General features: G+C 34.1%; 1 protein-coding gene and 1 long non-coding RNA gene across 3 annotated transcripts in view; one reads left to right on the top strand and one right to left on the bottom strand.

Annotated features, from left to right (window-relative positions):
* LOC106734118 (uncharacterized) overlaps window positions 1-361 on the bottom strand; it is a 116,486-nt gene extending 116,125 nt beyond the window's left edge. For both annotated transcript variants that reach the window (XR_001369860.2, XR_001369861.2), the window contains exon 1: window positions 281-361. This is a non-coding gene — a long non-coding RNA (uncharacterized LOC106734118). The remainder of the gene's footprint in view (window positions 1-280) is intronic.
* Window positions 174-11,707, top strand: ETAA1 (ETAA1 activator of ATR kinase). The gene is made up of 6 exons (XM_027769137.1): window positions 174-269; window positions 1,082-1,210; window positions 1,492-1,568; window positions 5,503-5,615; window positions 5,867-7,881; window positions 10,817-11,707. Exons 2-6 carry the CDS (start codon window positions 1,105-1,107, stop codon window positions 10,933-10,935), a joined length of 2,430 nt encoding a protein of 809 aa, XP_027624938.1. The 5' UTR covers window positions 174-269; window positions 1,082-1,104; the 3' UTR covers window positions 10,936-11,707.
* The last annotated feature ends 10,419 nt before the right edge of the window (window positions 11,708-22,126 follow it).

Here is a 22,126-nt window from a genome sequence, read left to right on the forward strand (position 1 = left end):
ACAATGAGTCGGCGAAGGAAACATGGGGACAGCCCTGGCGCGAAGACTACGCCGTGCAAAACGGTGGCAGCTGAGGAATGCAGCTCGGTGGTCGAGCCAGGGAGGAGGCGACTGAGGTCGGCTCGCGGCTGGCCGGCGGTTTTATTCTCCAGGCTTCTCTCGGGAGTCCAGAAGTAACCCACTACCCCTCTCCGAAGGCTTGTGTCTGCGATTTGGGGCACTGGTCACTTAGGTTTGACCACCTATCGTCACCCCCGCCACAGTAATAGGTGCGGTTTACCTGTTTGGGGAGGGCGGCGAACTTATGTTGCTCCTCCAGTCATCGGCTTGGCGGGGCGAGGAGAGCGAGCTGATAGGTCGGTTGGCCTCAGCTTATCTCTAGGGGAATTATTTTTTGCCCTGACTTGCTTTAAAATAGTCACATCCAGACTCTTCAAAGCCTGAGCGATGTCTCACGTTATGAATAAACCGGAAGTTGCCACGTGTAACATCCCTTAAAGTAGGAAACTTAGAGCCACTTTCATTGACTAGTTTTTGGCATATCCGATAGGAACAGAAACTCAATCTAAATGCCTTTTCCTAGAGCATGTACGTGACTTTCGTCATCTTACGTGTCTTTAACTTATCCCCGTAAAACAACTTGGGAGTAAGAAAAAATTGTAGACATCTGAAAAGTGATTCAAAAATTTCCCAAGAAATGGATTACTAATTTTTTTTTTAAGTAACATGGGTTGAATAGAGTTTGTCAAAAGGGACTAAACTTTTGCCGAATTTTCTATTAGGAGACTTGATTACAGGTGCTTCCCCATAACCTCCTAGTTCCAGTGATAAAGGAGTAACTAGTTTATCAGACTATAGTAAAACGAATTCTCAGGGCTGCTAGATGATCTAAAAGACCTGCTGTTTACAGGGTCAAGAGTTACACAGATTTTTATGTGAAAACATTTTATTTGTGAGTAAAGTAATATTATGGTCTCCAGGAGGTAATTTAAGACTAAGTTATTACTTGACTTTGGGGTATTATGAACTAAAGCAATGCTTTAAAATGCAACAATTGTTTCTTTAATCTTATTTTATGTAGAGAGAGATGAAACACCAAAGAGAATGCTGAAAGTGGATTTATTGTCATCTACCTTCAGTTCTCCTAATGATCCAGATGGACAGAATGATATCTTTTGGGATCAGAATTCTCCTTTAACCAAACAATTAGGTAATTGTTATTGCCATTTGCCATTTCTATGTGGGTAAATATTTGATAAATGATTATGATTTAACTATGAATTTCAGTCTAAAAACAAATCAAGAACTTTTATATAGCAGCTTGTTTTTAAGAATCTTATGGGATTTTTCTCTCTGTTATGCATGTGATGTCAGAGTGTCTAGTCTTTTAAATTGCAGTTAAAATCATTTTCTGAGAAGTGACAGCTATTTTTAAAAGTTAAAGACTTTTTTTGTCATTTAAAATTCATAGAAATGTCCTTGTTTCTTCAGGTAAAGGAAGAAAAAAGCAGATTTATACCACAGATACTGATGAAATTTCACATATTGTTAATCGTATTGCTCCTCAGGTAAGTATTACTAGATTTATAGTTATTTTAAAAGAGTGAAAAATATGCCACCAAGTCTTTATACAGTTCAGTTATATGGAAATGTTTTTTATAATTATTTCTTCCAAAAATAAGGCATCAAAGAATACTTTAACTTTTGCACTTTTGAAATGCATGTTTTGAAAAAGAATATATATTGCTCTAAGTAGGTATCTTGTTTTACTTTTTATAAAGTAATGATTTTTTACTAGAGCTTTGTGTTTAACATATGACATCATTTTTCAGGTTACTGAAATAATGGAGTAAAGCATTAAGTATAAACCTTTATCATTTTTTTAAATTGATACTTGTTTATTATCTACACTACAGTAAAAACTGCTCTTTTTTTTTTTTTTTTTGAAGAGGTTTTTGCTATAGGGCACGTGCGCTCACAAGAGAGAGACAGAGACAGAAAGCGAGAAATCACCCCCCAGGGGTGATGGCCACGCCGCAACCCCTTCTCCTCCATTCTCTTCTCGGGATCTTGGGCACGCACGCACACGTGCCCGGCGTGAGTTTAAGCCACCGGGTCCGTGACTCGAACCATGGTCTACTACATGGGAGTCCAGCAACATAGCCATTATGCTAACTGCTGGTCCTGAAAACTGCTCTTTCTAATACTCATCAACGTCCAGAAGCATCAAGAAACACTTAAACAATGAAAAGAATACCAGATTTAGATTTAGTCCTCATTTAGCCTCCTTTGCTATATGACCCTAGGTGGATCATTTAAGCTCTCATTATCTCCATTCATTCAACCACAGACTTACTATTTGTCTTGTTCTCTTCATTGGATTCTTATGAGGAATCCATTAGATAAGTAAAAATTGTAAACTATAGAATACTGTCAATTAAAGTTATTAGTTATGATTAATTATTTGCCATAATAGAACCATCTTCAAACTTTTTTTTTCGTAACATCCATACTTAAATTGCTTGATTGAAACAGAAATACAGGTTGAAGTCAGTCATCTGACACAAGGGGGTCTATATCATATTAGTCCTTTTATTATTAGTAGGAAGCATGGGCCCAATAAATGAAACTGTTCTGAGTTTCTTTACTTTCCTCTCTCTTTTCTTTTTCTTTTCTTTTCTTTTTTTTTTTTGTGAACAACATTTAAATCCAGAGACAGCTCATTTTAGACATTCTTAGTGTCTTCAGGAAGAGAAAGTACGGTATTTTTCTTACCATGTCCTTGGATAGTTACTTCTGTTTTGACCATAAACAATAGATGGCACTGGCCCAAACTGTGGTTATAAGGAATCAGCATCATCCGGGTGAAAGAGGCATGAAATAAAGTTTTTCTTAGCAGTTGTAAATATCTGAAATTACAACTAGCACAGTCAAAACAACTCTGTGTGGTTACTAGTACTACATTCCGTGTTTGGCATGTCGTAGAAATTCATTTAACACAGGTTTCATTAAATAGTATTTGAGCCATAACACTGCTTTTTCTATAAGCTAATAATAGATCTTCATTAATTGTGGATTTCACATAAAAATATAAATGTTTTCAGGCTAGCAAGACTAAATAGTGGATAAAAAGATAGTTGAGTAAATTATTAGACCCTGTATCTAAATGGGCTGGAAATAATGGCTCACACAGAGAAATGGCAACAGTACTTACGTGGTAACTTGTGTAAAAGAAAAAAAATACGATGAAATTATTAGGTCGTTGGGAAAGTCATGACGTACTTTTCTGTTTTTCTGTGCAAAAGTGCATCATGACTTTCTCAGCAAGCCTATATTCCTTTTAAACCTTACCCTCTTCAACTGAACACTTTGTTTTTGTTTTTTTCTTTAATTTGCCAGGGGGCCTGTTCAGTGGCTGGGGCAGAGGAGGGGGGGTAGTTGTGTGAGGAAACAGCCCCCATGGAGCATGGTCCCATGATAATTCCTTCGCTATTTCTTGCTCCTTTTGGGATTGGGGGTACACACACATGCACCTGGCATGTTTCTCAAGCCACTAGGTCCTGACTCAGACTAGGCAGGCAACCATGTGAGATCCAGCTGCTTTACTCACCATACCATTTGCTGACCCCAGCTGACCACTTTTTTGTTTGTTTTTTTTTTGTTTTTGTTTTTTTTTTTGAGAGGCTTTCACTACAGGGCGTGTGCGCTCGCCAGAGAGAGAGAGAGAGACATAGAGACAGAAAGCGAGAAATCGCCCCCCAGGGGGAATGGTCACGCCACAATCCCTTCTCCATTCTCCTCTTGGGATCTTGGGCACGCACACACATGTGCCCGGCGTGAGTTCCAAGCCACCAGGTCCGGGACATGAACCATGGTCGACCACGTGGGAGTCCAGCGACATAGCCCTTACGCTAACTGCTGGTTCCCACCACTTTTAAAGTACATAAATCTTTTAAAGTATCAAAAGGTTCTTAAAGAGTTCGTCATGGACTCAGGGGGACAAATATTCATCTTGTTTATTTTTAGATGAGTTATCCTTAGATCACTATTTAATTTCTCTTTAATGTTTTCATAGATGGAAATTGTAAAAAAAATTGTTGAATTTGCAGTTCCATATTAACTGAGCAGTCATTTAACTTTCTTCAGGCATAGTTTTTGTACATTATGTTTAGATACCATATGCAGCATGTATGTTATAGTTGTAAATCAAAAAACTGTGATTATTTAAAATATTAAAAATATAATGCTTACTATTTAGTATGCAAGCCTAAATAGGACCAATGCATATATTAAGTTGGGCACATAAAGTTGTCATAATTCTCTAAAAACTAAATGAGTTTGAACTTGGTTAATGGACAGAGTCTATAATTAAATCATGGAGAATGTTATTTATTTTTTTTAAATTTAAGGGTGTTGTTGAAACAAAAAAGAAAAGGCATATTGAACTTGAAAATGAGATTTTTTTTTAATTTTACCAAGCTAATGTCAACTAGATGCAGGTGGACTTTAAGAAAACTACTTGTTGAGTCAGGATTTTAAAGTACCAAACTGTAGGGTTTGTTTCTTTTTTTTTTTTTTTTTTTTCTAAACCTTCTAGTAAGTGAAGATAAACTAACCCCTCATGTCCACTATTGGTAGATGCTGAATATTGTAGGCAAGACATTGCCTTTGAGCAGTCTATACTCTGGTGATAAGATTATTGTTTTTACTTTATGTGATATTTATGTTTATTCTATAGACTATAAAAATAGAGTAGAAAATAGATCATCTTTTTGATTTGTTAGTTTTCAGTTAATGCACCAAGCTCATTATCTAATTTTTTATGTGACAGGTGGCTGAAACAATAACAGCAATACCTGGGACTGAAATGGCCTTTTCCTAGGTTTTATACTGGTTAACCTTTTTTCTTTCTCTGCTTGTGTTGGTTCTTACCCCTGTCTCATCTAAACATTCTCTTACCTCTAACTCAGTCCAGATGTCTATGTAAGTATGCTCAATTGAAGTCAACATGAATTGTCCAACTTTAGATAAAGATATACTGGGGATAAGGAAAATATGGAGAATCAGATGGTAACAGAAAGAATTTTACATATATACACGCATATATATATGTATCGTTTTATTCTTAATTCTGATCATTTCTGCCTCACTCTTTCTGATATTGATGTTTTTGTCTTTTGACAGTTTAAATAAGTTAACTTTCTTTTGATAAAGAAAATTTTTCTATTAAGTATGCATTTGTTAAATAGTTTCATTCTTAAAACTTACTATGTTTTTAAAGAAGAAATTTCTGATTCTGAATGTTTTCACTCCTTGTAGCATACATAAAGAGATCACTTCTTACAATTTGATATTGCCATCCTCAGCCTCATCGTTTTTCGTTTAGTAACTGTCACCTCCTTAGAATGTATTGCTCTAGGAAAATAATTCAAAGTATTCAGTTTTTGTTTTCTTCCTTTAGAATTTTTTTATCTCTTTGTCCCCCCGCCCCTTGTACCACAGGATGAAAAACCAACAACAGACTCCATGTTGGGTATGTGGATTGGTGCTACGGCTATTCCATGTACTCCCAATGTAGCAAAAGGAAAATTAAGAGCAAAAATCAGCTGTACCAAGTGAGTTCCACCTTTCAACTTTTGTGAGATTCAATAAAGCAAATATTTTTAATAATACCCTGTTTTAGTATTGTGAGTATAGATAATTAATAAAATTTGCTTTGCTTTGATTTAAAATTTTGGAGTTAAAGTCATTTTCATGTAAATGTTAAAATTCTTAAAGTCTTAACATACTAAAATATGTTAAATAATTGAATACTTATAATGACTCAGAACATTTCTTAGTTGTAATTTTTAATGTTGTTTAATAGGTTAAAAACACAAAATCAAGAAGAAGAACTTATGAAATTGGCTAAACAATTTGACAAAAATATGGAAGAGCTCGATGTAATTGAAGAGCAAGACAAGAAAAATCATGATCTTATCCAGATGATTTCAGAAATAGAGACTTTAAATAATTATAATGTACAGATTCATTCGTCACATGGCATAGTTTCTGAAATAGATAATGCTATAATGAAAAAAACAGTGCAAGGAAACACTAAGATGGCTGTGGTTAATGATCAAAATAGCAGTCAGAAGCCCTTTGACCAAAATGCTGAAGCAGCATTTAATGCCATTTTTGATGGTTCAACTCAAACATGTAGTGGACCATTAAGCCAAGATCTTCCAGATGCTTTTGTGAGCACAAGTAATACTACCTTTGGAAAGAAGAGTTCTATGAAAGAGGGGAAAATCATTACTAATAAAACTCTAGTCACTGAAAAACTGTTGAATAAAACCCCAGGATCACTTTCTCCTCAAGATGCTCCCATACTGATAAAGCCACATCTCACTACCTGTACCAAGGAGCCAGAAGCTTCTGATATGCACACCGAGGCATTTACTACCAGTGATTTTGAAGATGATTGGGAAAACTTGCTAGGTAATGAACCTTTTACTATGCAAAATTTCAAAATGCCTGAACCCTTTCCATCTCCTAAAACATCCCAGGTTACTGGCGAAAGGGCAATTTATACCTTTAGTAGTAAGAATGATAAAAGTCAGTCAACAAGTTTAGATGCCAAGTTAAGAAACTCAAAAATATTACTAGATCCACCTTCAAAAATACATAACAAAGATTTAATAGATGCTAGAAAATATAGATTTTCACCAAATCTAAATGATAAGTCAAGTCAGTTATCATCCACTGGAAATAAAAAGAAACTTGAGAAATCTTTTGATACAGTTGTTATTCAAGAGAAGATTCAGGATTGTACAATTGCTTCTAATCCAACAAATGCGAAGGAAAACATTCTTACTGAATTTACTTCTAATGTAAATGCTACTGAAAAGAAGTTGACTGTGGACACAAGATACTCTAATGAACAGAAAAATAAGCCCGTTTTTAATCAGTCTTTTAAAGCACCTGTTAATATTGATCCTGTGGGCGATGAAACCTATATTAGTAACACCAACCACATTAATGCATCAAAATTAAGTTCTTTCTTTGATGATTGGAATGATCCATCATTTGCCAATGAAATCCTTAAAACATCTTATCAACTAGAAAATACCTGGGAAGCAGATGATGTAGACGACGATTTGTTATACCAAGCGTGTGACGATATTGAAAGACTAACTCAGCAAGGAGACATTAGAAAGGATAGCAAGACCTCAGAAAGTGTACCAAAGTATACCAAACATGGAGCCAAAAACTTCCCTACTACATTTCAACAAGAAAGTCGGGTGGTACTATCAAAGCATTTGAATCTGGACAGCATTTCAGTACAAACATCTTCCTTGACAAATAACTCCAAAATAGATAAATCAATAAAGATGAAGAAAGGAGAATTGTGTACAAGTTCTCCAACATTTTTAGGACCTACAGCAAATTTGACTACGTACTCTAAGAATTCAAAGTCTCAGATCAATAATCTTCATGTCTCATGGAATAACATCGATATTTCAGTACAAGAGAACAGCTACAAATCTGTTTGTGCAGGAAGTTCAAATATGAATGTAAATTCAGATCATATGAATACAGAAATGGCTGATTTTAAGAAGAAATTAAGTACTCATCAACTATCCTGCAGGACCTTAACAGATGAATCTCAAAATAACCATAACGAAACTGTTAGATTTTCAAAGTATACATTTACAAAGGTGAAAAATTCTCAGATTCTTTCTCACTTTGATCAAAATTGTATAACAGGAAGCATATTTGATACCAAAATTACACAAAGTTTGCAGAAAAATAAAATTGTCAACCCATTACTTGGGGAAACTGTTCAAAAGCAATCTTTGGCGAAGCTTTCTGAGCCTTTGAAACAACAATCTTCAAAAGGTATGTATGAGAGAGCATTCTTTGAAAATTAATAAAATTATTTGTTTTGAATATATCATGTAAGGTGAAAACTATTCTTAAGAATTTAAGAATTTGTAAATCTTCTAATTAAAATTTTTAATTTTAATTTTAAGAACTTCTATTTACTAGAATTAAAGTGATTCTTACAGGTAATTAGTAATTATGCTGTAGTATATGAAGAATGGATGGTTTATTTTTTCAAAGATTGCATCATGTTCTTCCCCAGCACTTAATGACAGTGACCGTTATATAGTAGATACTTAGTAAATATTCATTAAATAATTTATAAATTATTTTCTGTAAAATTGTATTCATATATATTGCAGAGTAAGTCTTAAGATTATATGAATTTACTAAGTATTTCATGGCATAATCTGCTCTTAGCAGAATAGTGAGGGTAACAGTATTTGACAATTTGAATTAAACACCTTTGCTAGTATAGTAGCTGATTAAAAAGATCCGAGCTAGTTGTGATACAATTGTGATTTGCTTATTTGATACAACCTGTCATTTCTAATTTTTTAATTCCTGTTTTCTCCAGTTCTCATTCTGTTAAGTTTCATTGCTTCTGCCTCAAAATTGTATCTATCTCAAGATTGTCCATTTTTCTCATTCTACTGCTAACACCCTTCCCCAAGCCAACATTTCTTAACTAGACTGCAATAGTTCTTTTATCTGTCCCCTTTCAATTCTAGTCTCTAAACAGCAGTCTTTTTAACACCAGAGAGGCAAACCTGGTATCCTATGCTTTAAACAACCTTTAATGGCTGCTCATTAGATTTCACATCAAATCCCTTTACACTGTGGTCTACAAATCCCTGGATTTCTCTCTCCTTAACCCTTACTTTATCTCTCTCCTTATCTCCTCCTCTTCCCTCAGCTCTACTAGCTGTTTTTCAGTTTTTCAGAGTCAGTTCTTTCCTAGTTCAGGAACTTAGACTGTACAATATCTTAACTGAAATTACTCCTTCCCAGTCTCTGACCCACCACCATCACCCTTTTATTGTAACTTTCTTACATCTCAGTGTAAATATTAATTTCTCACAGAGGCCTTCCAGGGAGAGTCTTTAAATAGATCCTTGCCATGTTAATTTTCCATCATTTCTTAATTCTTTTATTCCTTTTATCACAAATTGCAATGAAATATTTAGTGACTGTTGCCGATCTGGGTGGCATCACTGCTACAGTTTTCTATTTAAGCAACCCACCCCTTTTTTTAAAAAAAAAAAACTTAACAACAGTGATATGCTAGTTATTTAAAAAGGGAGAAAGGAAACAGTGTAGAATAATTTGAAGTACAAGTTAGGCCTTCAATTTCTCCTTTCTCACAACCATTCTTTAGGGGAAAGTACTATTAACGGTTTGGTATATATCATGTAGCATTTTATATTTCTATAAAAAGTATATGTGCGTATATGTATGTGCATAAATATACACAGCTAGATACTAGCTATAATGTATAATTTTTACATTTCTAAATGGTTAAAAAAATAAAAAGGAAAATATTTCATGACATTTGAAAATTATATGAGGGCCTGGTGGTTAAGGCAGTGAGATCTCACATACCCTATAGCAAAGTTTAAGTCCTGGACCCTATAGTTTGAGAAACACACTGCAGGGGTGTGGGGGGACCATGGGGGCACCTGTGTGTGCATGCCCAAAATCCTGAAAGGAGGGAGAGATGGAGGAGAATAGATTGTGACCTGACATTCCCTATGGGAGTTGGTTTCTCCTCTCTCTTTCTCCATCTCTGTCTTTCTCTAGTGAATACACATGCCCTCTAGATAAAACAATGTTTTTTAATTATATAAAATTCAAGTTTTATTGTTCAAAATCAAGCCTTCAATTAAACCAACATATCATTTGTTTTGTGCTACAGTGGTGCAATAGAGTAGCTGCAAAAAGCGTTCATGTAGCCCTTTTCAGGGAAAAACTCAATTTGCTAAAATATCTGTGCATTAAGATAAAAATTAAGAAAAGCCACTTTTGCTTACTACCTTGCAATGAATTGAGACTTTGAGACTGTTTTTCTTTTAGATTGAGTTAAAGTAAGGGCTAATGGAGGGGCTAGCAGGTAGCATGGTGGTTAAGGCACTGGATCCCACATGGCCAACTTTGATTTGAGTCCTGCAATTGATGGCTTGGAAAATACGCTGGATGTGTGTGCCCCAAATCTTGAGAGGAGAATGAAGGGGAAGGGATGGTGGCGTGGCCATCCCCTGGGGTTAATATATCTCATTTTTCCCTCTCTCTGTCTCTCTCCAAGTGCATGTGCCCTGTGGCACAACATCTACAAAAAAAGAAAAGACTAATGGAAATAACAGATGACTCTCCCTAAACAAAATTTTTATAGTGTGACATTATATCATTTGAAATTATCTTTTGGAATATCACCAGGCCAATGGTAAGGCCTGTTTTAGGACATTGTATTCTTTCCTGACTGTGGATTATTACCTATTTTTCTCCCATGCTTAAAGTCAATTGCATGTAAAATCTGTGGATGTCTATATTTATTCTGAGTTTTTTGTGTTTCTCAGCTTTGAGACTAAAATATTTGATAATTAGTCAACCTAATTAAAAAGTATCTTCTAGTGTTTTCCTGTAAGAAAAATTAGACTATTAGATGACTAGCTTAGGAAATAAGATACATCAGAATCATCTGGAAAGGTTATTCAAAATAATGTATTTCTTACCTCGAATATCCACTCCCATGTCTGATTATACTAAGAAGTTGGAATTGAAGCTTTACATTTAGTAGTTTAGACTTAATATTGATTGATTTCATCAATCGTGGCTATTGATTTTATAACTAAACCAATTTGGCAACTCTGGGTAATAAAAAAACAAAAACTAATATTCAGAATGATTTTATAGGCTGTAAAAAAACTAATACCTATCTTTTGTTTAATTTTAGAAGAAGAGGAGAAAAACAGAAAATATTCTCCTGAAGAAATTCAGAGAAAAAGGCAGGAAGCACTGGTTCGAAGAATGGCCAGAGCACGAGCATCATCTATAAATGCAGCTCCCACTTAATTTCTTTCATGAAATATTGGTTGGAAGACTTAACAAAGACTGATAACTATCCATGATAGAAATTTTTTTTTTAAATTTCTCTGTTATAAATTTAATGCTGACTTTTAAAGCATGGACTTTTACTTTATTATTTAATAAATCAGTGTTTACCATAGTAAATGAAACCTTTTCTCGGAGTTATATGTGAAAGTAATTACATGTAAGTTTTGGAAATTCAGGAACGTTAATTATGTACTAAAATTATACAGAGGGAAGTAGTTATGTTTTTAATACTATGATTGTAGAGGATTATCAAATACAGGTAATCTACTTAATTTTCTATTGTAATGTCTTTTCCTAATACAGAGCTTCAGTTTACAAAGTTAATAGATAATATTTTTAGAGTTTCAGTAACTTAAGTTGTTATACATTTCTGAATTTTAATTAATACTTCCATATTCCCGGGAACATGGTTGGCAAGAAATAAAGGATTATAATTTACTTGTAGGAATGTTACTATTTTCAGTTCCAAGTCAGAAGTAGATTTGAATTTTAATATGTCTAATATGTGATACATTTTGGAAACTTTCCACTATTTTTAGGGAAAACACTGATTTAAAGGAGTCTAGAAAAGAGGAAGTAGAGGATTAGCTATGTAATATATCATCTTTAACGCTTAAAACTGGCAAAAACTTCAGTTATCATCTGGTCCAGTTTTTTTACTGTTAAGTGAAAAATAGTACTGTTACTTTCTTACGTTAGAGAGAAATTTTTGCTATAGGGAACATGAACTCACCAGAAAGACAAGAAATGAGAAATCGCCCCTAGAACTCTCCAGGGGAGAAGGCTGCACTGCAGTCCCTTCTCTTATTTCTCCTGGGATTTTGGACACAAAATCACACACACCCGGTGTGAATTTCAAGCCTCGGGGATCCGAGACTGAAACTGATAGACCATGCAGGAGTCCAGTACCTTAATCACTACACTGCTTGCTGGCCCCACTGCTATTATTTTCAAAATCAGGCAAGTTAAAGCTATGCTAAGATTAGAATGATTTCTTTGGACACCTAGCCATATACCGTATGTTTCAAAATAGTGCATAAAATAACTTTTTTTGGAGGGGGGAATTAATATTTTCATAGTATAAAACAAAATTGAAAGCACATAAAGTACTATTTAATAAAAATATTCAGTTTTTCTTACTTTGTTTTGAAGAATTTATTTTTCCAAGAAATAAGAGTCTCTCTTCAGTTTTTCTATAACTATGCAAATAGTCCTACTTTAGCTTACTTTAGTAACATTTTTCTTCTCTGTTCTTTTTTTTTTCTTTTTTGCTTATTTGGAATTTGCTGAGCCAGTAATTGAAATCCAACCATAGATGATACAGATCTTTTATTCCTCCTTATGGCTTTAGGAGACCTAAAGAAAGTTAGAGATAAAAAATACCTATCATGGTATGGCATTCACAACTATTCAGATGTCTTAGATAGAGGTATGTATCATCTTGTAAATAGTATTCTTTATTAATATATATATATATATATATATATATATATACACACACATTCCATGGGGCAATTCTATAATGCCTATGTGTTACTCAGTTGTTTATGTCTTACAGTAGTATTTTCAAACATCATTTTTCTGTCTCTCATCTTTCATATTCTCATAAAGCTTGTAGTGTTCTTTTTATAATAATATTCTCTAAATGACTCCTTTTCTCTTTAAAAGGAATATTAATCACACTCTGAATGGTGGGGGAATAGTGTTCCAGAACATCTGAGCCAAATCATGATTGAGTTTCTAGGGTTACTCCTATAATCATACCATACTTTTCTACCCCAATTCTTGTTCCTTTAACCATTGTTGAAAATCCTAGGGATTGAGAAGCCATGAATGAGCATACAGAGGTCTGCCTACGTAGTTTACCTGGAGTGGCTCTTTCTAGTCTCTAGATATCTATCTGCATGAGGCAAAGGGGCAACTGGTAGGCCTGACAGCTCTGTTTCAGCTCTGGCTCTGAGACTGTTGCTGTGTCATAGACTGATGCTGATAATGACATTATGGCAGGGAAGAGGCTATTTCAGAGTGAAGTCTCCCTGTCATTACTACTATTGTAGATAATACTGATCCCAGGAACACTTGGGTTATGTATTACACAATGATCTGCAGATACGTACCACCATGAGAAACACTGGCTTCTATCATTCTGTACTACCCTGTATGATGTTTCGCCAGCTTCCAACTTACTACGGAGAAAGATACCTGACTCTTCTCTGCATCCGGCAGATTCTGTGGTTGTTCATTAAAAGTTGAATGAATTTAGGCAGATGCTGGTGACTGAGATTCTGCCTTGTCTAACCTGAAACAACTGGCCTTGGATTCCCAGAGTTTTGGAGCTGGAAAAAGTTCTGAGAACAATGTAAAGTTAGCCTAACTCTGATTGGTCTGAAGTGAGAATTTATTTAAAATCCCACTATTTTTTTTTAAGTCTCCGTCTAATGGCAGGCACTATAGAAATCAAAATTACTAAACCTAGAAAGTATTGCTAAATGTGTTATTTCCCAGATATGGCTTCAAGGACTTTATATTTAACTCATGTCTCAAAACCGTGTTTCACCCCTATTTTACATATATGGAAAGCAAAGTATGGAAAGTAAAGTAAGCAGATAAAATGACTTTCTCAAAAGTCACACAATTAGAAGTTGGAGCTGGAGTTTGATCCAAGTAGTCTATTTCCAAATAGTATGATCTCCACCACTGAATATACTGTCATCTGTGGAAACAGTTCACAGCAACCATTGATCTTTGGAAATTACGTATTTGTACAGGAAAGGCATCTGTGTTCAGAATTGCATGCATACTCCACAGGTCTCTTAATTTTATAGCACAGGAGAATTTTTTCACTTCCCTAATTCCTTTTTCTTTCTTTTTTTTTTTTGTGTGTGTGTGTTTGTGATTTCTTTTTTTTTCTTTCATTTATGTATTTTTACACAGCAAAATTTCTATTAAGGTGAGCGCTGTACTTTGTTGGGTTGGAGGTGGTGGCAGTGATGGGTAGGTGGGTGTTGATTATATTCTTTCCCATAGAGGTTGTCTTTATTTTTTTTAACTTAAACATTAAACAGAAGAGTAGAGAATACATAAAATGCATGACTGTTTTTAAATGTCTTCATTTTACTTTATTGTTCTAGTAACTTCTGTATGTTCTGATTTTAATTCCATTGGGGGAACTTGATTTCCTAGTCCCAGATATAATGGTATAGTTCAAGCTGCTAGTAAAACTTTAATCCAGGTAGTAAAATGAAGGCTTCTAGTTAGATGCACACTATATAGAGTAGTGATTTTCAAATATTTTAGTCCCGAGGCCTAGACTCTTACATTGATAACTGCAAAAGCCTTTATGTGGAGTATATCTATTGATATTTACCATATTAGAATTGATGTGTTTATTAATATATTTTTAAAATAAGTTATTATAGATCCAGCTACAGGGGCACAAGCTGGGGGATGCAACTGCTCAGTGTTGGAGCCAAGTGAGAAGGCTCTAGTTCACGTACCAGGTCTACCAGAATTTGCCAGGTGTACTCCTGCCAATTCCTGGCTTGCTGCAGGGCTGGGGGACAGAGACCATGTCGAGTATCTCTCACTCTCTATCTCAGAAAATAGACTTCAAAAGGCATTATGTGTTAAAAAAAAAAAAATAAAAGAATTCTTCTTTCAAAAATACATATTGTCGGGGCCAGCAGTTAGCGTAATGGCTATGTCTCTGGACTCCCACATAGTTGACCACGGTTTGTGTCCCAGACCCGGGGGCTTACCACTCCCACCCGTGCATGCCCAAGATCCTGAGAGGAGAATGGAGGAGAAGGGATTGCAGTGTGGCCATCCCCCCTGGGGGGTGATTTCTCGCTTTCTGTCTCTCTGTCTCTCTCTGTCTGTTTGGCGAGCGCACATGCCCTATAGTGAAAACCTCTCAAAAAAAAAAAAATACATATTGTCAGGACCAGCAGATAGCATAATGGTTACATTGCTGGACTCCCATGTAGTTGACAGCAGTGCAAGTCCCAGACCTAGCGACTTTAAACTCAAGCCAGGCCTGTGTGCATGCATTCCCAAAATCCTGAGAGGAGAATGGAGAAAGGATTGCAGCATGTCCATCTTCCCTGGGGGATAATTTCTCACTCCAGTGAGTGTACGTGCCCTATAGCAAAAACCTCTCAAAAAAAAAAAAAAGTATTGTAATACGTTTTTTTCAAATATTGTAGGGACACTTCTTTGATATTACATAAAAATTTGAAACAAAAGAATTTCTTAAAAATTAGTTTTTTAGTTCCAAGATGGAATATCAAGGATTGTATATATGTATATATGCAAAAACTACATGAAATGTGGATTTTAAGGTGACGTCAGGCAATTAGAAAAGTGGAAATTATAGATCTACACAAAGAAATGAGGACTGGAGGTGATAAATATCTGGATAAATATACAACATTTTAACAAAGATTTAGATCTGCTGAAAAGATCATTGATGGGTTAAACAAAAACAGTGACAATGTTTTGAAGCTTTTAACAAGTAAACATTAAATACATGATAATAACATAAAGGCCAGGAGAAAAAAAGGAGAGTGGGCATGGCTCATTTTGCATTTTTCACATTCCATGTTCAGTTTATTACATAGCATCAGTCCTCCAACTCTTCTAATTTCTGTTAACCATGTATTAACTGGGAATAGCATTAAGTATGAATTTTACAGCTTGCTCAGTCCATGAGTCGCTACGAACTTGATGTGAATTTTGATAAATAACCAATCATGTCACTTTAAAGTCAGTGATTGCTCACTGCAGACCTATTACTCAGGTCATACACAGAGACAGCAAAGCTGGAATGTTAAGCATTTTCAAAAGATTTAGGCAGTCAGAGGGACTTAGTGAAGGCAAACCTACCAGCAAGAATGAGGGAAGCAGCATGTTTAGAAGAACAAGTCCAGAAAAAAATGTCAGAAAACTACTTGAGAGGGACTCCTCGGGCTATTTCATAATATTAAAAGTACAAAGTTTTAAACATTGGAAACTGATCCAAACTTAGGAATAAGTCAGTTCATCAGAGAAAAGATACTTCATATGTAAATTATGTAAGAGGAAGAAGAAGGCCACTGCTGTTCAAACTACTTGGTAATTATTTTCAAAATACAAAATTCCAACATTTCTAATGATTTATATTGTACTAAGTATTACTTTAAAAAAACATTGACTCTTCAGAGTTCTTTGTTTAATGACAAAAATTTTAAATGTCATGGAATCATAAAATTTCCTATTGCTTATTAAACCATTATTATTTATATGGTTTCAGCCTGCCTGGTCATTTTTATGGTCCTTCATTTCCCTACCAGGCACCAGTTGCCTATATACTGGTAATTTACACTATGCTGGAAATGATACAAGATCACTGCAGATAGATCCATGTTTAGACTCAGACTAGGAACCTGCCCATGTGAAATTGCCTTGCAGAGCATCTCATTTTACCACAGCACAACTACCTTTCATCCTCTCCCACCTCCCAGATTCTTAAATGGATTTAGTTGAACATCTATCCACAAAGAAAATGTCAGGCTGGTTAGCTTCCCTAGTGTATTTTACAAAAGCATTTTTAAAAAGATTTAGATCTGCTGAAAAGATTACCGATGGGTTAAACAAAAACAATGACAATGTTTTGGAGCTTTTAACATGTAAACATTAAATACATGATAATAACATAAAGGCCAGGAGAAAAGGAGAGTGGGCATGGCTCACAGATGCATTTGGCCAAACATTTAGGGCCAAGTGAATAATATTTTTCGTAATTCTATACTCTTTAAAAGAATTAAAGAAGATGGACTGTTTCTCAATTCATCTATATAATGATCATTACTCTGATACTAAAATCTGAAGAAGACATTGAAACATGACAAATATCTCAGATGAAAAACTATATTAATCTCCGATACAATAGAAAGAAACTTTTTTTAAAATTTCATTTATTCATTCATCTATTTTTAATTTGACCATAGAGAGACACAGAGAGCGAGAGAGGGAAAGTGAGAAAGCAAGCCACCAGGTCCAGGACTCAAACCGTGGTCAGCTATGTGGGAGTGTCTAGGGTCTTAACCACCACGCCACCTTCTGGTCCCCAAAAAAACTTTCAAACCTGACAAAGAACATCTACAAAAAAAGTACAGGTACCATGATACTTAATGGTGAAAATCTGAATGTGTTTCTTTCTAAAATCAGGAACAAAATGGAGATACTTGCTCTCATGGTATCTATTAAATATTTTACTGGACTTAAATGAAGAAGGCAAAGAAAAGAGGAAATCATGCAGATTGGACAAGGAAAAGTATAACTGTCTTTGCAGACAACATGCTCATTTATGTATGAGAAATGTGCTCACCCATCCAATGCCAAAGAATGGACACAGAGATAGAAGGCATGAGAAAGTGAGATTTTACTGGTGGTCTTGCAAGATTGATGTCTGATGGGCAGGCACGACAAAATCGGTTACAACAAACGTTTTATTCCTTAGTGTGTAGGCCCTCCCCAAGTTTCTCATTGGCTTAATACTATGGGGTGAACAATCTTCCCAAATATCACCTAAGTTTTGTTATTCCCTAATTAGGTATCAAGGTGCAGGCTCAAGAAAAGCCCACCATGAAAGGCCCATCAAATATTCTGAGGAGGAAGAAGAACCAGGAAGTAAACAGGAACAAAGGGCTGATAACCAGTCACCATTTTAAGAAGTCATTTCTCTAGGACAACTTGTTTTGGAGTTTTGTTTGTTCAGGAACTTATTGGGCACATCTGCAAGCTCACTAAGCAACTTTTGTTAAGCTATTCTTGACAGGGAATTACTTGAGGCAATAATTTACACTATGTAAAATTTATTCCCTCTAGAAAAAAGCTAAAAATGATTCAAGTTTAACAGATGTGCATACCACATCAATATACAAAAGTAAATTTCATTTTTTATAGGTTAATAGGTGAAGTTGAAATTTTAAAAAGTATTCGTAGTATCTTCAAAGAAGTATGAAGTACTTTAGGGTAAATCTAAAAATTATGTATTGAAAACTACAAAATATTGCTGAGAGAAATTTTAAAAGACATAAATAAAAAGATACTTTGTTTATGGTTCAAAAGACTCTATTGTTAAGATTTCACTTGTCACACTAAATCTATAGTTTCAACACAATCCAAATGATAGTGGTAGCATTTTTAAAAAACAGAAATGACAAACTTATTTTAAAATACATATGAAAATACAGAGGACTCCTAATTTTCAAAATGAAATACAAAGTTATAAGGATATGTCCAATTTCAACTCTTGTTATTAAACTACAGAATTCAAGATTGTGGTACAAACAAACCAATAGAATAGTGAAACAGTTTAAAAACAGTCTCATACATACATTAACAACTGATTGTTTTACAAAGATGCAAAGTCGATTAGTAGAGAATACTTTTTTTCAACAAAACTATGCTGTAAAAATGGAACAGCCATATAGGAAATAAACTCTTAATCCATACCTTACAATATACAATTTTACATTATAACACACACAAACATGCCCGGCATGAGTTTTAAGCCACCAGGTCCAGGAATTGAACCACGGTCAACTATGTGAGAGTCCAGCATGTAACCATTATTCTATCTGCCAGTACCCTGTAAATATGTTTCTTAGCAAAGAATTAAAAAACTTGTACCCTTGGATTTGCCAAAGTATTTTTAGACACGACATCAAAAAACAAATCTATAAAAGAGCAAATTGATGAACAGGGCTTCATCAAAATTAAGATACTTCTGTTCTTCAAAAGACATTGCTATGCCAGCCCTGTGGCCTAGTGATTAAGGCAGCTGAATCCCACATGGCCAACCATGTGGTTCACAGTTTGAGTCTAAGACTCCATAACATGGTAGAACACAGAGGGCCCATGTAGTTATTTAGCCCATCATATAAATTTTTAAAAATTAGATACTGCATTTTTTTAGATCAAAAATGTTCACTTGTTTCCTTTATAGTTTCTTTGCTAATACATCATATCTCTTTGTTCATTGCAGGCACATTTCCATGCATATTAATGAACAGCTTTAAACATCTTTAAGTTTTTGCCTGATTATTCTAATATATTGATTATTATACAGTTTTCTACAACTTTTATTTGGAATTGGGTCACACTTTCTGGTTCTTCATATGTCAGATATTTTGGATTGTATCCTAATAGTGTATTCATTATGTTGTAAAGACTCTGAATTTAGTTCTATTTCTCTGAAGAGTGTTGATGTTTTTGTTTAGCAGGACTTGCCTTGGTTATACTCAAATAGCAAATTTGACCTTGACTTTGGTGAGTGAAAAGTTCGAGTATCAATTTACACTCACTATGGCCAGCTCAGTACAAGTGTTCTTGAGGGATTAGTCAGAGATTTGGGCAGAGTTTAAACACACAATTTAGGATTTGCTTTATCTGGCTTTCTCTGTTTTGATAGAGTACTGTTTGTCTTGGTTCCTCTGAATAGAAGAATGGTAGACTTTCTCTTGGCAATTTAGCCACATCCTACAATGATTTTTGACCTCTAGGTGAAACTTTATATAGGAAAAGCTCTCTTTCTATAGGTTACTGCTTCTGCATTTTAACTTTCCTACACAATCTGTCTGCTTTTGTTGACTCTCTAGAGACCTCAAGCAGCCAAACTTTTAATTTTGTCCAGAGTTTTTGGTTGTTTTCTAATGAAGTGTTTGTCTATTAGGCACTTTTTCTTTATACAGAAGGAAAAACTGCCAATTTGAGATATTTAAATCGAAAGAAATTTTCAATAATATACTGACTTCCCATGAGAAGCTCCTGATCTAGAAATAAACTCAAATTTCATGAGACCTCAAATAATACAAATCATTCAGATATAAAAATAAATACATATTTTAACTTCTAATATAGCCAGGAGACCAATGTTCTATTCCTGGTCTTGCCCCTAGTTCATTGCCTAACTAACTTTCTCTGGACATCTATTTACTCACTATAAAAATGAAGGGATTAAATTACATGTCTAGGTCCCCTTAAGGTTCTGTGATTATAAAGAGAGATTCACTTCAGTATTAATACCTCCAAAAGTTTATGGGAAAATGGAATTACAGTAAGAGTTTATTTTGGTGCAAAGCTATTTTTGAAATCCATGCATTCTTTTTCTTTACATTAGATATTTTCCTTGAACTTTTTGAAGAACTCTCATGTGTATACACACACACACATGCATATACACATACACACATACATATACACTGTGGGTTGTATGCTACTATTGTTAATATATTTCAATTCAATACCAAAATTCTAACTAGGTAGCTTTTACTATATTGTTTGATATAATAATTGGCTCCTAGAAAGATTACATGTAAATTCATGTCAAATATTTAGATTACATAATGAATATTTGCCACTTATAAGAATCATATGGATTATTCATTTGTAAAAGTACTTTTGTTATATTAGCACTTCCTAATTTAATTTTGTATATATCTAAATTCCTACAAAAAAGACTGATTGTATTATGCATGCCTTTTGTTAGAAATATTAGCAATAATAATATTTATTGTCATGATTTTAATAAACAATTACCTATATGCTTTGTCGTATAGGATTCCTGACATTTCCCTGTAGATAATTTTTGTTGAATAAAATATCCATTGATTTTCATTAGTTTATATTTTTAAAAAACTTTACATTTTCAAAACTTAATATTGCAATCTTTTAACCAGCTAAAAAGAGATTATATAAACAACATTTTTATCCTTTAAAATACATTCTAAATTATGACTTGTCTTATTTTATTATAGCTTTGTTTTTAAAAATTTGCTTAAGCTTTCATTTTTAATTCTGTGCTGATGTTTCCGTTCTCCATGTGGGCAGAGTAATCACTGACATAGTTAAGCTATGTAGTGAAGCATCCTCTTTGTACCCATTCGGTCTATTCAAAATGAAGGGATTAAATTACATGTCTAGGTCCCCTTAAGGTTCTGTGATTATAAAGAGAGATTCACTTCAGTATTAATACCTCCAAAAGTTTATGGGAAAATGGAATTACAGTAAGAGTTTATTTTGGTGCAAAGCTATTTTTGAAATCCATGCATTCTTTTTCTTTACATTAGATATTTTCCTTGAACTTTTTGAAGAACTCTCATGTGTATACACACACACACATGCATATACACATACACACATACATATACACTGTGGGTTGTATGCTACTATTGTTAATATATTTCAATTCAATACCAAAATTCTAACTAGGTAGCTTTTACTATATTGTTTGATATAATAATTGGCTCCTAGAAAGATTACATGTAAATTCATGTCAAATATTTAGATTACATAATGAATATTTGCCACTTATAAGAATCATATGGATTATTCATTTGTAAAAGTACTTTTGTTATATTAGCACTTCCTAATTTAATTTTGTATATATCTAAATTCCTACAAAAAAGACTGATTGTATTATGCATGCCTTTTGTTAGAAATATTAGCAATAATAATATTTATTGTCATGATTTTAATAAACAATTACCTATATGCTTTGTCGTATAGGATTCCTGACATTTCCCTGTAGATAATTTTTGTTGAATAAAATATCCATTGATTTTCATTAGTTTATATTTTTAAAAAACTTTACATTTTCAAAACTTAATATTGCAATCTTTTAACCAGCTAAAAAGAGATTATATAAACAACATTTTTATCCTTTAAAATACATTCTAAATTATGACTTGTCTTATTTTATTATAGCTTTGTTTTTAAAAATTTGCTTAAGCTTTCATTTTTAATTCTGTGCTGATGTTTCCGTTCTCCATGTGGGCAGAGTAATCACTGACATAGTTAAGCTATGTAGTGAAGCATCCTCTTTGTACCCATTCGGTCTATTCAGTATGTAGATTTTTATTTATTCTATGGTGGAGGATTTTACCTTTATTCTTGTAGCTCTCTGCCACTTTAATATGTTCTCAAATTTGACTTCTTTAAAAAAACTAAGTAAGCTAAAAATACTTTTGATATCAATATAGTTGTAGCAGGGTGTGGTAGCTGTTAAAAGCTTTTTATGTGCGATTGACTTGCTCTATAAATCCTGTTCGAGTAATATCCATTGTCCTAAACCACCAACATTAAATCCTTTATTTTCTTCTCATAA

The sequence above is a fragment of the Tupaia chinensis genome, unplaced genomic scaffold (genome assembly GCF_000334495.1).
Source record: "Tupaia chinensis unplaced genomic scaffold, TupChi_1.0 Scaffold148723_1, whole genome shotgun sequence".
In the NCBI taxonomy this organism is placed as follows: domain Eukaryota; kingdom Metazoa; phylum Chordata; class Mammalia; order Scandentia; family Tupaiidae; genus Tupaia; species Tupaia belangeri.